The 14,007-nt window shown below is 33.6% G+C and overlaps 1 protein-coding gene across 2 annotated transcripts; it reads left to right on the top strand.

The window, feature by feature from the left end:
- Window positions 1-247: 247 nt before the first annotated feature.
- On the top strand, window positions 248-8,379 carry LOC117316210 (contactin-associated protein-like 2). Of its 2 annotated transcripts, none has more exons than XM_033870738.1 (5): window positions 248-340; window positions 2,279-2,445; window positions 3,373-3,516; window positions 6,089-6,251; window positions 7,984-8,379. In XM_033870738.1, the coding sequence occupies exons 1-5, from the start codon at window positions 289-291 to the stop codon at window positions 8,223-8,225; spliced, it is 768 nt and encodes a 255-aa protein (XP_033726629.1). In that variant the 5' UTR covers window positions 248-288; the 3' UTR covers window positions 8,226-8,379. The 2 variants fall into 2 exon arrangements, with proteins under 2 accessions (XP_033726629.1, XP_033726630.1); XM_033870739.1 differs by having other exon boundaries at window positions 268-340; window positions 2,190-2,445.
- Window positions 8,380-14,007: the final 5,628 nt, after the last annotated feature.

A 14,007-nucleotide genomic window follows, 5' to 3' on the forward strand; every position in this document is an offset into this window, starting at 1 on the left:
CAGTATGAGAATGGTATAATGACATTACAGTCTGTTTACATTTCAGTTCCAACTAAAAGAGAATGCCATGACTCTGTCAAATAAACAGTTCTATCTAGCCAGCATTGATTTCATTCCATTTGATGACATTTGTCTCGCTTTGTTAGCGTAGTGAACTTAGTAAAACCAACACAATAATCAATTGTACACAAACAAAAGAATGATAACGCATTAACAATCATAGATATATACACATGTCATTCTCAACCGAGGTCTAAAACAAAGCCGCTGGACTCTGTTTCGGGCAACATGGCGGGAGTCATACAAATTCTTGTCCTGCTTTCCATGGTGAAATTGTGTGGTAAGTTTATTTAATTATAAGATATTTATTTTAACTGGAAACTTAAAAGTCTTGTAATTGACTTATCACCCACCTATAACAAGTGGTTTTTGTTAAATTTAGATATTATAATTTGATCTATATTAAGTTTAATCAACATTGCGATTAATCATTTCAAACATTTTTCGCTTGAAATTCCATTCTTGATTTCGGTTATATTATTTTCGGTTCGAACTGACTGTCATGTATAATATCAGTATCAGTTTTTTTTGAAAATGCTGCTATTCACTAACTTACCAACCCCAAACATATATTAAAGTTCTATGTTTTACTTGTGTTGTCATGTATTTTATTTAATGTCAACTTCCGATAAGGTTTTAACATAGAAATCCTGTAATAATACAGCTACAGTTTGTGACATTAACTATTCTAGTGACCCTATAATTATACAGTTGTGTGACATTGATTAGCTTAGTAACCCTGTAATGATACAGTTATGTGATATTGATTAGCTTAGTAACCCTGTAATGATACAGTTATGTGATATTGATTAGCTTAGTTACGCTGTAATGATACAGTTATGTGACATTGATTAGCTTAGTAACCCTGTAATGATACAGTTATGTGATATTTATTAGCTTAGTAACCCTGTAATGATACAGTTATGTGACATTGATTAGCTTAGCAACCCTGTAATGATACAGTTATGTGACATTGATTAGCTTAGTAACCCTGTAATGATACAGTTATGTGACATTGATTAGCTTAGTAACCCTGTAATGATACAGTTATGTGATATTGATTAGCTTAGTAACCCTGTAATGATACAGTTATGTGACATTGATTAGTGTAGTAACCCTGTAATGATACAGTTATGTGACATTAATTAGTCTAGTAACCCTGTAATGATACAGTTATGTGACATTGATTAGTGTAGTAACCCTGTAATGATACAGTTATGTGACATTGATTATCTAAGTAACCCTGTAATGATACAGTTATGTGATATTTATTAGTCTAGTAACCCTGTAATGATACAGTTATGTGACATTTATTAGTCTAGTAACCCTGTAATGATACAGTTATGTGACATTGATTAGCTTAGTAACCCTGTAATGATACAGTTATGTGACATTGATTAGCTTAGTAACCCTGGAATGATACAGTTATGTGACATTGATTAGCTTAGTAACCCTGTAATGATACAGTTATGTGACATTGATTAGCTTAGTAACCCTGTAATGATACAGTTATGTGACATTGATTAGCTTAGTAACCCTGTAATGATACAGTTATGTGACATTGATTAGCTTAGTAACCCTGTAATGATACAGTTATGTGATATTAATTAGCTTAGTAACCCTGGAATGATACAGTTATGTGACATTGATTAGCTTAGTAACCCTGTAATGATACAGTTATGTGACGTTGGTTAGCTTAGTAACCCTGTAATGATACAGTTATGTGACATTTATTAGTCTAGTAACCCTGTAATGATACAGTTATGTGACATTTATTAGTCTAGTAACCCTGTAATGATACAGTTATGTGATATGTATTAGCTTAGTAACCCTGTAATGATACAGTTATGTGACATTTATTAGCTTAGTAACCCTGTAATGATACAGTTATGTGACATTAATTAGTCTAGTAACCCTGTAATGATACAGTTATGTGACATTTATTAGTCTAGTAACCCTGTAATGATACAGTTATGTGACATTAATTAGTCTATTAACCCTGTAATGATACAGTTATGTGACATTAATAAGTCTAGTAACCCTGTAATGATACAACTAAGTGACATTATAAGTAGTCTGTAACCCTTAAAATTTTCACTGTGAAATTAATTAAGTATTCGTATTATCAGATCCTTGCAACCGAAAAGACCACTAAACTCATTCACTTTTTGACGGGAGAAGCAAGTTATGCAAGTGAAAAAATATGAACATATTTCAGCTGGAGATGGCTCTTGTGATTTCGATCTGGTGACTGGGCCCTACGGTGTTTCTGACGGTGCGTTATCAGCGTCCTCTTACCATTTCCATTGTCCAATTCAAGACTTAAGAATAAACAGTTCCAACAGCTGGTGCCCCTCGACTAGCGGCGACGGACACTATGTCCAGGTTTATTTTATTACTTTTTCCTAAAATATTGAACATAGTTATACCTCATGTTTGTAACAGTGTCCTTGGTTAGCTGCCAGGGATATAAAACACCATCTATACCTCTTGTGAGGGAAATAAAACTCCATGTATCATTGGGGCGCGTGTCCGCGTGTTGACCCTCATAGTCTGTTGCGCGGAGTAATCTCTTTTCCAGTTGTTTACATGTGACGGACAACAGAAACAATGCAAATACTTGGATTTTTTTTTTAATTTTCCCAACTTCACATACATATATTACAGAGTTAAGTATATGACACAGAGTATATACAAAGTACATTGTATATATTTTTAACTGTACTACTGAAAACAATCTCAAGCATAATCATTTGCTATTTTCTTTCTACAGAAGTTATTTCCATTTCACAGCTATTTACTGCATGATCTAATCACATCATTTACATTATGTCGTTACTATTACATAGTACCCATTGCTATGGTACTTATATATTAATCATTTCTGGCAATACTAATAGTCATGCAGCATCTTAGAACTGTACAGCATGTGCATATATAAATGACTTATTTTCTGCAATAAATCTCAAAATTATACTTCTTGTCAATGAAGATATCTCGATATAATTGTGGACAAACTTATTTATGTAAAATACTAAATATTATCTATGTGTAATTGTGTATTTGAAAGTAATGCTAAATAGTATATATATGTAATTGTGAACAAACTTATTTGTATGTAATACTAAATAGTATAATCATATATGTAATTTTTAACAAATTTAAATTAAGTACAATTAAAATATAATACTGAACACTATTTATGTTATTTGTTATTGATTGGTAACAATAAATACTGTTTTAATTCTAATTTTATTCAAAATGACATATTTATTTTATCCAAATTAAATTTCCCGTGTTTTTCACTCACAGGTGGAGTTTCAGACTGTCTCGACGCTGAAGGCAATACAGACTCGTGGACGCCATTATAATGAATGGGTGGCTTCGTACAGTGTGAATATCAGTATGGACGGGCTCACATGGAGTTATATATTGAACTCTGCGGGCGATGTGAAGGTAACGCCATCTTGCTATGTTTAGTAATTTTAGTAACTCGATGTTGATGTTATTAGAAATTTCATAGAATATATCACAACATCTACATTTGTATATATCATGAGCGATATTCACCTTAAATAAGTCTCGATGACAGCAATAATCCATAAAATTAACAAATGATTTTAGTGTATATACGTATAATTTTAACTAAAATCATTTTTATGTAATTCCTACATTAGGTGTATATGTTATATCTATATACTTGATTGCGTTGCCTCCATATGACCTTGCCAACTGCATGTTGGCGTTACCACCTGATAACTGCCAACTGCCGGGAGTAAAGAAAATGGAGGTTAACAAAGAATGGAAAATAAACCTTCTGCCATAGAAAATTAAATTTAACGAGTGTAATTTGTCATCGTCATGTTAATATATATCAAATATAAGTAATATATTGATTATTCTTGTCGTGTGTTTCATTGTTCCACGCACTTTTTCGTTAAGCGGAAGAACACGGGTAGGCGGTTGACAGAAATCGTGGACGATAAACGCGGAAAAAATTGATTTCGTTAATAGATAGAGAAATGGGATTCAAAATCACAAGTGCTAAATGTAAGCATTGAACTGCTTTAAGTTGGCATTCATGGCTTTATGAATGCCAACTTGACAAGGGCAAAGTTTATGAAGCGCGTTAGCAGTTCAATGCATAAATGTTAAATTCATTGCTTGGCTCTATTTGATCTATCTCTCAATTTGATTTAGTTTAAAAATATACTTGTTTTAGTAGTTAAATGCTTAAATGATGCAGTTAAATTCATTTTATCTAACTCTCAATTTGTATTCAAATGTGCACGTGCAAATATCTTGGGAGTCTTTTGTACTCTCTAACATTACATTTTCTACTTAGCTTGGAAAAATATTTGATCATTCCACGAGAAGATAGATAAAATTATCATACCAGTATGTTTAAGCAGAATGTTTGTGTAAAACGCTTAATACTGTGCAAAGAACCTTTCCCACAAACAAGGAAGATTTGCCGTCTACCCAACTGATTCAAACTAAATTGATAATTAGGTCACGTATCACCTCCCTATCAACTCAGTAAAATTTCTCATAATGCCCTTTTTATAGATATGACCCTTTAATCATTGAAAAACGGGTTATGGTCTATTAATAATTGAAAAGTTTGGACCTGGCATACAATCATCACTACAGTCTCATACGTAATAATAAAAAGAAAATTCTTTAGCATTTGTATTATGCCCTCTATTTTTAGTTAGAGATACGGTATGTGAAAAGCATGGAAATACAGTTACCATAAACTGTAATATGTTCCATGAAGTGACATTGTATTATGGCTTGATTATATTCACACACAAAACGAAGATATTGATTAAAAAATGAAACTCAATCTAGCAGGATCTTTTTTTTTGGGGGGGGGGGGGGGGGGGGGGGGGTCCATTCGTGTGTGGCTAGAACTTCAAACTATAATTTGGAATAAATATTTATTCCATCATTTGAACTCCAAATGAATGATAGAGGCGACTAAATCTCTAGTTTTGACATATAGTGAGATGTTCTGATATGAGAGCCCTTCAACTACGTAACATGTGGAGGATTATCTCTCATTCATACCGAGTGGGTAGCCGGTTAGGAGTTGGTTAATCAAATGTGGTTCCCTATTTAGGCGTTGCTGGTCACCCAAACTGCTGCAGCAGTCAATGGGGACCACCCGCATGTTATGCCATGTATGGCTCGGCATGTTGAAATGTCTCACTATTGTCAAGTCCTGGCGTTTCTGTTTGATGGAACAACGGTGGCTGTTGATCCTCAGATTGAGTGGTGTTTTGGTCTCCCCTACATACTGCATGCTACACTTGGCACACGTAACTATAAAAAGGTATATTACATTGGCCGATGTGCATGAAACCGACTGGAGGATGCGATATTTTTGTCCATTAGTCTCACAGTTGCATTGTGAGTATGCGGACAGAGTTTACATCTCTTACTGTTACATGTCTCGAAACAGCCAGTGGCTGTAGCATGAGAGGGTGAAGGTAGCTTGCCACTGACTACTAAATCTTATGTGTTTTGGTCTGCGATAAGCTAATATAGGTGGTTCCAGGAAAATATCCTCGAGTTTGCTGGACGACGGCACGATGTGCCAGTGTTTATATAAGATTGTTGATAATGCTGGCATACTGGGATGAAAGGTTACAACACAATGTACTCTTCCAGTTTTCGGTCCGGCTTTGTATTCCAGTGTACTCGCCCTGAACAATTCGTTCACTCTATCGACCTCAAGATCAATCAGGGCTGCTTCTTACCCTTTATTGAGAAAATGGGATCTTATTTCTATATGACGACGTCTGATGTCGTCGTCGTCGTCGTAGAAGGGGTGCCAATATGCTATATGTCGAATTTTGTTATACAGTCTGAAAATCACATGAAGATAGGTCCATTATAGACTAAATAAATTAATTTTTCCTACTTATTCGCACACTGCGATTATCGTAATGCATCATGCCCAAATATTACTAGTGATATGAAAATAACATTACTAGGAATCCTCCAATCTCTTTCAATACAGGTATTTCCTGGAAATGTCGACGACGTTTCAATCGTGACCAACAACCTAGAGGGAAACATCGTCGCTAAGTACATCCGGGTCATAAGTGTCTCCGGAAATGGAGCCTACCATAGATCAATGAGCCTAGAGGTACAGGGATGCCCGGTGGTGTCACCTCTAACATGTATGTATCTTGCTTTAAGGATGCATTCTTCTGTGATGTCAAAAAATTCCTGCGTTAAACTTTCTTCTCGTATATATTTTTGGATACGGGAATTAATGGCATGGCAGAAAATGTAAAAAGAATTGTATGTCCGTGTGTTCGATTTTATGTTATTATCGGTCAACTATACCAATTCAACATTAGGTGATTTTAAATGAAATTTGATCTTTGCCCTTTAGCAATACAGACCCATAAAATATCTCGCATAAAAGTTGTCAGATATCTATGGATGCTTGCAGAACGGACAAAAAAGTTTTCTCTTTCAAATTGTAGAAGCTTAATTTCTTTAACCTTTACATTTAACTTCCCCTAAATTTTCACTAGCAAAATACTCATTTTTTTACCATTTTGTGCAGATTGTAGGCTTTATGTAAAAAGTTCTGGTATCAAACTTTTTAGAATATTTAGCAAATCAAAAGAAAGCAATTTAATCTTTCTGAAACACCCATAAAATGTGAGGTCCGTGTGATTTTTTTTTTTTTTTTTTTGTCTCATTATTATATGTGTTGTTTTTCATCATTTCGGAGTTAGCAATCCAAAGTGCCTGAGTTACAGCAGAAGTGTAAAAATAATATCAAAATTGTATAATTTTCCACAAAAATTTTCATCATATTGAACAATACAAATTTGTACAGCAAAAATGAGCTTGCTACAACTAAAAATGTCTGCCGGTATAAACTTGATGGTCTTGATAATGCCTGTAATACTGCTATGGACATTATAGTAACAGATGATATAAATTATATATGTTAAACATTTCTGGTAACCACCACCTTAGTAGACTCCTAGAAAAATGTAATCTCACTAGTTAAATTAATTAACAAACAAGGGTTACAGATACCACGGCCACTGATATTGATATACTCTTCTCCAATAATATAAATCTAATTTAAAATTCTACAGTAAAATCACAAATATGCAGAGATCATTCAATTGTTCACTTTACTTGTTCATATTCTGTATTTAAACATAAAGTTTACAAGAAAACAATGTATTGATGATGGCGCAGATTTTAATCAAATGAATAGAACCATAAATAACATGTATCGGGATATATATTCAAATAATTTGGACTCAAATGAATGTAATAAACACCTAATAGATATTATAAATCGGCATATAGATGAATGTATTCCAGGTAAAATTATAGCCATACACCATAACGGTTTAAAAAATATCTTTTTGATAGAAAGCAAAGAGTCTCATCAGAAGAATTTTACTCAATATTCAATAATGTAAATGCAAGTGTTCCCCAAGGCTCGGTGCTTGGTCCGGTTTTATTTTCAATTTATATCATGACATAACTGACTGAAAGCAAAATAAAACTGTTCCTTCACTGAACGAAATAATAGACAATAACCAAATTGAAAAAAATGAATTATGATTTAGACAATATCAACACATTGGCAAAAAATGAGATATAAACTTCAATCCATTAAAACATAATAAGAAATTGTCTCAGGAAAAAGGGAGATAATCAATCCTGATTGTATTTTCTAATGATACAATCAAACATTAAGGACTACCTTTTAGAAATGATGGTAAAGTGGAACATGTAATATTCAATGACAATAAAATTTGATGGAATTGAATACTGACGAAAACAATAGTGTAACGAAATGTCAAACAATTGGTTTGAAAGTAATTTATCATTGGATAATTATTGTATCTGTAAACAAATAACTTTTTTCAGGTTCATGTACTGGTAATACATGGAAAGCTACACTTGGATCGACAGGAGACGTTTTCCCAGTTCTTGTGGACACCGACGCATCAAACCAAGGATTTTGTGGGCTGAAGTGTTCCAGACAGCCGGACTGTGACAGCTTCCTGTTTGATACCGGGCCCGACCGCTGTAGATTACTTAACTCGACTTCCGGTGTATCGAATCAAACCATGAACCTGGACGGAGTCTGGTACTTCGTGAGACCGTGAATGGCATATCTTTATAAGCAACATTTTGCTCGAAAAGCTCAGAAATCTTATGTTTGGAAATTATTTCACAGAAAAATCAGGAAACGGATTTAATCAGTTTTTCGTAACAATTGGACTGTTTTAAAAGCATGCATTAAAGTGTTTTCAATAGCAATATGTTTTTAGTTGACTTTTTCTTTCTTTCTGCAACGCTTGCTTTTTGTTGACCGACATGTCCCTTTGCAGTTCCTGCTGAAGAAATCTCCACACATCGCAATGAATGCCCGTTAAACAAGGAAATCAAACAAAATCACCAAGCCATTGGCCCACAAAGAAAATTTTGCTTTACTTGAAATACAACTGTCGACATGGGAGATTGATTTTTGCCAAATCTGTTAACAGATATGGATACCAGTGACATGATCCATGTGATCGCGATTTCATCCTCGGTATGTTTTCTCTGTGCCATATTCATGCATTATATGTTTAACGAAATATATATGCTCAAGTATTGTTCACAAATATATACTATGTATCATTTCAACTCTATTCGCCTTTCTTGGATTAGGGGCCGCGGTGGCCGAGTGGTTAAGGTGTCCAGACACTTTATCACTAGCCCTTCACCTCTGGGTTGCGAGTTCCAAACCTACGTGGGGCAGTTGCCAGGTACTGACCGTAGGCCGGTTGTTTTTCTCTGGATACTACGACTTTCCTCCACCTCCAAATCCTGGCATGTCCTTAAATGACCCTGGCTGTTAATAGGACGTTAAACAAAAACAAACAAACAAAACCTTTCTTGGATAAGAAAAGCTCCCATCACAAGAAAACGAAAGTGTTTCTTAAGTTAGGCATGGGGAATGGTAGCAAAAAGAGAAAAATAAATGTGCTAAAACTGCAAAATTTATTTATTTTACAACAATTGAGGAACAAGTTATATCAACTTATATTAAAGCCGCATACTCCCAAATAACCTAAAATTATAGTTATACACATATAGTAATGGCAATCCCTGATGTTTAGTCACGATCTCCGAACATGACCATTGGACTGGACGCTTGACCGGGAGAATCCTTGCGACATCAGTGTATAAAAATAACTCTCCGCATTTAATTTGTTTAATGATTTGAAGCAATCATGATAACAATATAGCACTTCCGGTACACAAAATACTTCAGAGACCTGAAAATGAATACAATTTTCATCAATACATCCAAACATACTTAATGTAAATATTCCGGAATGGCTGTAGAGTAAACGTAAACAATGAAATTAAAAGCATGGTAAGTTTTAAGTACCTTGGAGTCACATTGATTTTTTACGGCAAATTCTCTAAATCTCAACTTACTATATGAGCTGATCCTGACAACGAACGCAGATGTGTGTTTAATATTTTTAAGTTTTTTAACAATCTAGCTCTAAATATTGAATCTAATTTGAATGTCTTTGCTGTTTGTGGGTCTACTGTCCTTAACTACAGTCGCGAAGTTTGGGGGTTTACACCTGCTGATCAAATAGAAAAAATACACTTTGACGTTCAGAAAAAAAATCTTAATGTTAAAAACGGCGCATCGTCTTCTATGATATGCTTTGAGCTAGGTCATTAACATAGGCAAAGTACCCGGACGTGTTGGATAATTAGATATTGGTTAAAGTAAATTAAGTCCTGACGTTTGTATACTTAGGTCAGTGTATGAATATTGACGTTGCCAATCTAGCAATGCATTGCTGTCTATTGGTTTTGATGATGTTTGATGGTCAGTAAGATCCTTGAAAACGAAAACAGATTTTCACACATTTTTAAGCAACGCTCAACGGAAAATTTTATACAAATACGAAGCGAGTTTGTTAAAAATCAATAAAAATGTTAAATATCCATGTTGGATTATTTTACCCTGCAGCAACATTTGACAAAATCAAATCCGGATATTTGTCTCGGACTGGTATCTAATTTTCGTTTTTCGTGTCATCGGTTACTCATCAAAAGAGTTTTGATTATGCATTTTATCATTGTAAGCAGAATTTGGTAGAAGATGAGTTCCATTTGATTCTAATTTGTCCAATTTATGTAAATTTGCGTTAAGATTTTTTTTTTTTTTTTTTAATACTATTAGAATCGACCATCGCCATAGAAACTTGTTTAGTTGTTAACAGTAAATAATAGAAAAGAGCTTTGAAACTTGGGTTAATACTAAAGCAAGTTTATCATTACAGTTCAGTTTACCTCGCCGAACGTGACGCAAAGTGGTTCTGTCGGTTACCGTTTGTAAATGATTATGGCCGCCATAGTGTTCAGTTCACGATGACTCTGTCGAGATTTGTTTCACTGTCATTTCCAATAATGAAATTTACATTTTCAATTACTATCCATTTTTTAAATCTTTTGCACTAAGACCGTACCTGTATGGGCCTGACATTTTGATTGGTACATGGCCGACCTGTCAGGTTTTGTTAATTAGCGTTCGTGTCAACCTACAGGTGTCTCAGTTAGCAACACGTTTTCAAGTTTTATTATATCTATATGCAATACAGCATATAGGTAACAAATATACCTGATTAGATAATTAAAATTAATATGTAACGTACAAGATGACGGAGGACAATTCCATACACATACCATAATGACTCCATTAACGTGTAGTATAGTTACAGCAGGACCAATATTCTTCGTAGACTATAGAAAAGACAATATAACGATATGAATATACTTGTGAGGTCACTATATACGTGACGTCATTAAACAATAGCATCCTGTTGAAACTTTAAAGGTGTCAATTGGGCCTACGTCGGGTAGATACCGTCCGTTCTGACCTATCTATAACACTACAGCGCTTTTGTAAACACAGCAAATTATATCAACTCTCAAATAATGTAATTAGTGTATTTTCATAAGTCCCTGATAAAACGGGGATATTCACTACATAATTATTTATAAATTACTCATCTCATCCCATTAACTTAATTCAGCATTTAAGACCTCCAGCCCAAAGTACATCATAGAAAGCTATTATATATTTGTTCCGAAATATAATATTTGAAAATTTAACAAAACATTGGAAGAAAAGTTTGATATACAATATAAGATGTACAAATCAATATGAAAATCAGTAATATCAACATCATATTTATCATAAAAAATCAAGAAAATGATGAAAACACTGCTATGACAAAAATGTATAATGTATTTAGTATCATCTTTTGTGACACAAATACTGATAGACAGGTATAAGAAAAAACACGGAGTAGCATTTATATTAATAATATTGTGCAATAATAGTATGCACTTTCACTACTATTACCATGAATTATAGATATGACGTACACTTGTACATATATAGTTCATAGATTAAAGTTGTCCTAATTGACTAACTTACCAGGATATAAATATAACTACAATACATGTATAGTATCTTATAATATAAAATACAAACAAATTTAAACTTGACTTTGTTCAGATAGTCTTCTCTGGCCTTAAAGGCATCTCTCAAAAACATACCTAACCTCTTTGCATACTGTAGGTCGGTCATAAGAGTACAACATATTCTAGCTGTGTCACTATTTGATACAGCTCTCCTCGAAGATTTTCGTATATAGAACATTCAACGAGAAAATGTCTCTCGTCTTCGACCACAGATCTTTGGTACGTATTGAAACTAGACACATACTCTCTCAGATCTGGACTGACCCTTCCATCTGCCAGTTTCAATTGCTAGGTGGTGATTACCGCACCTAAAACGAGTAACAGTACTACTCATGTTCTTATTTACAATATTATTTAGATATAATTCCATACCAAAAAGTGGCTTAATGCTACCATACATACTTAGACTGTCTTTAGTAGACACATTATTATACCATGATTGCAAGAAAACATCAATTAGTCTACGCTTAACATGCTGTATTAAAATAGCATCATCTGAAACACCTTGATACAACCAAGCCTCAGAAAAACCTAAGTTACATAAGAGGCGTTTTATTTTTGTAGCAAATGTAACTCTGCCTGCCGCATCCAGATTTACTAACCTTTCATAACAGGCACGGGGGTACCTATGAGAACCCATACTCAGTATCTTCAACCAATACTTACTACATCTCATAATAAATGTAACATGCATGGGATACCTTCCTAGCTCACCATATAATGTGTTTCTGTTTGTACTGGACTCCACACCTAAGATAAATCTACAAAACTTAAGATGTACTGATTCTATGACATCAACTTCTTCAAAACCCCACACCTCAGCTCCATAGCACAAATTTGGAGCTATCATATGATCAAACAGAAAAAAAGATCTTTTAATATATAATAAATTAAATGTAGTTAATAAATTTCTGAAGGGCAGACAAAGCTCTCCCAGCTTGATGAGCCAGATTACTCCTGCACATATTCCATGATAACTTTGGGGTGAAAGAAGTACCCAATTATTTAGAATTCTTCATATAGCCGACATAAAATGATATTAATTCTTCATGTTGTAATAAGTACAATATCTTATCACATACACGATATATCACAAGTATATAAAATATATCACAAGTATATAAGATATATCACAAGTATATAAGATATATCACAAGTATATAAGATATATCACAAGTTTATAAGATATATCACAAGTATATAAGATATATCACAAGTTTATAAGATATATCAGAAGTATATAAGATATATCACAAGTATATAAGATATATCACAAGTATTTAAAATATATCACAAGTATATAAAATATATCACAAGTATATAAGATATATCACAAGTATATAAGATATATCACAAGTATATAAGATATATCACAAGTTTATAAGATATATCAGAAGTATATAAGATATATCACAAGTATATAAGATATATCACAAGTATATAAGATATATCACAAGTTTATAAGATATATCACAAGTATATAAGATATATCACAAGTATATAAGATATATCACAAGTATATAAGATATATCACAAGAAAACAGAACATACCGCAACATCCCAAAACATCTCGCACACAAGGACCGTCCTTAAACGACCATATTATTTTACAAACGTATCTATTTATCTGACGAAAAGATAGGTCAAATGTTGAGTAACAAGCATTTACTACATTGGTATTGTTGTGGCTCTTCAACTTGAGTTTCAAGGTAAGTATATATTTAGTAGTTTTGTAGGTAGGTATATTGCTTGGCTATCAACATCGAACTCATTAGCATATTTAAGTTATTGACTTGAACTTTGTGCATTCAGTGGCTTTGTCATCGACAAATTGCCGGGTCCTATGTAGCTGCTTGAACTCTCCGGACCTACCCAATAGTACTGTGTCGGTTCCTCTTATTTATACCGATATATGCATGCATGCACTCAAAATGAATTTCAAACAATTTGAATAGCAACGAGTGTTAAATCAATTTTCTGTCGTAAACTTGAAAATAATAAGTATTCGTACATGTATCACGTGTAAAACCGATTTCCACATATTGTTGCAATTAATTTTTCTTGTTTTGTTTTCATTGTTTGAAAAAATTGACAAATTCACTCATTTTTTGTTTGTGTTTTGATTCTTCAAATGTATTTCATAAGGGAGACAACTCGTGCATGATTAAAGGATTTAAAGCTACTCCACAGGACATCAATTGTGACCTTAGGCTAAGCTAAGCCAAGTCGTCATTTATTCATGGAGCAATGTTGATCCAGTAATACACCAAATTGTATGAGTATTTGTTTTTTTTACCTTATCAAGTATAAATGTATATGCAACCCTGGTAAATACTAACCACAATGCACCGCTCGGCTAGAGAGCCCGAGGTCGCGGGTTCGATC

The sequence above is a fragment of the Pecten maximus genome, chromosome 18 (genome assembly GCF_902652985.1).
Source record: "Pecten maximus chromosome 18, xPecMax1.1, whole genome shotgun sequence".
Taxonomy (NCBI): Eukaryota; Metazoa; Mollusca; class Bivalvia; order Pectinida; family Pectinidae; genus Pecten; species Pecten maximus.

Coding starts and splice junctions, on each gene's coding strand:
- LOC117316210 (XM_033870738.1), top strand. CDS start 289: ATGGCGGGAGTCATACAAATTCTTGTCCTGCTTTCCATGGTGAAATTG. Junction 341..2,278: donor TTCCATGGTGAAATTGTGTG/GTAAGTTTATTT, acceptor AACATATTTCAG/CTGGAGATGGCTCTTGTGAT. Junction 6,252..7,983: donor GGTGGTGTCACCTCTAACAT/GTATGTATCTTG, acceptor AACTTTTTTCAG/GTTCATGTACTGGTAATACA.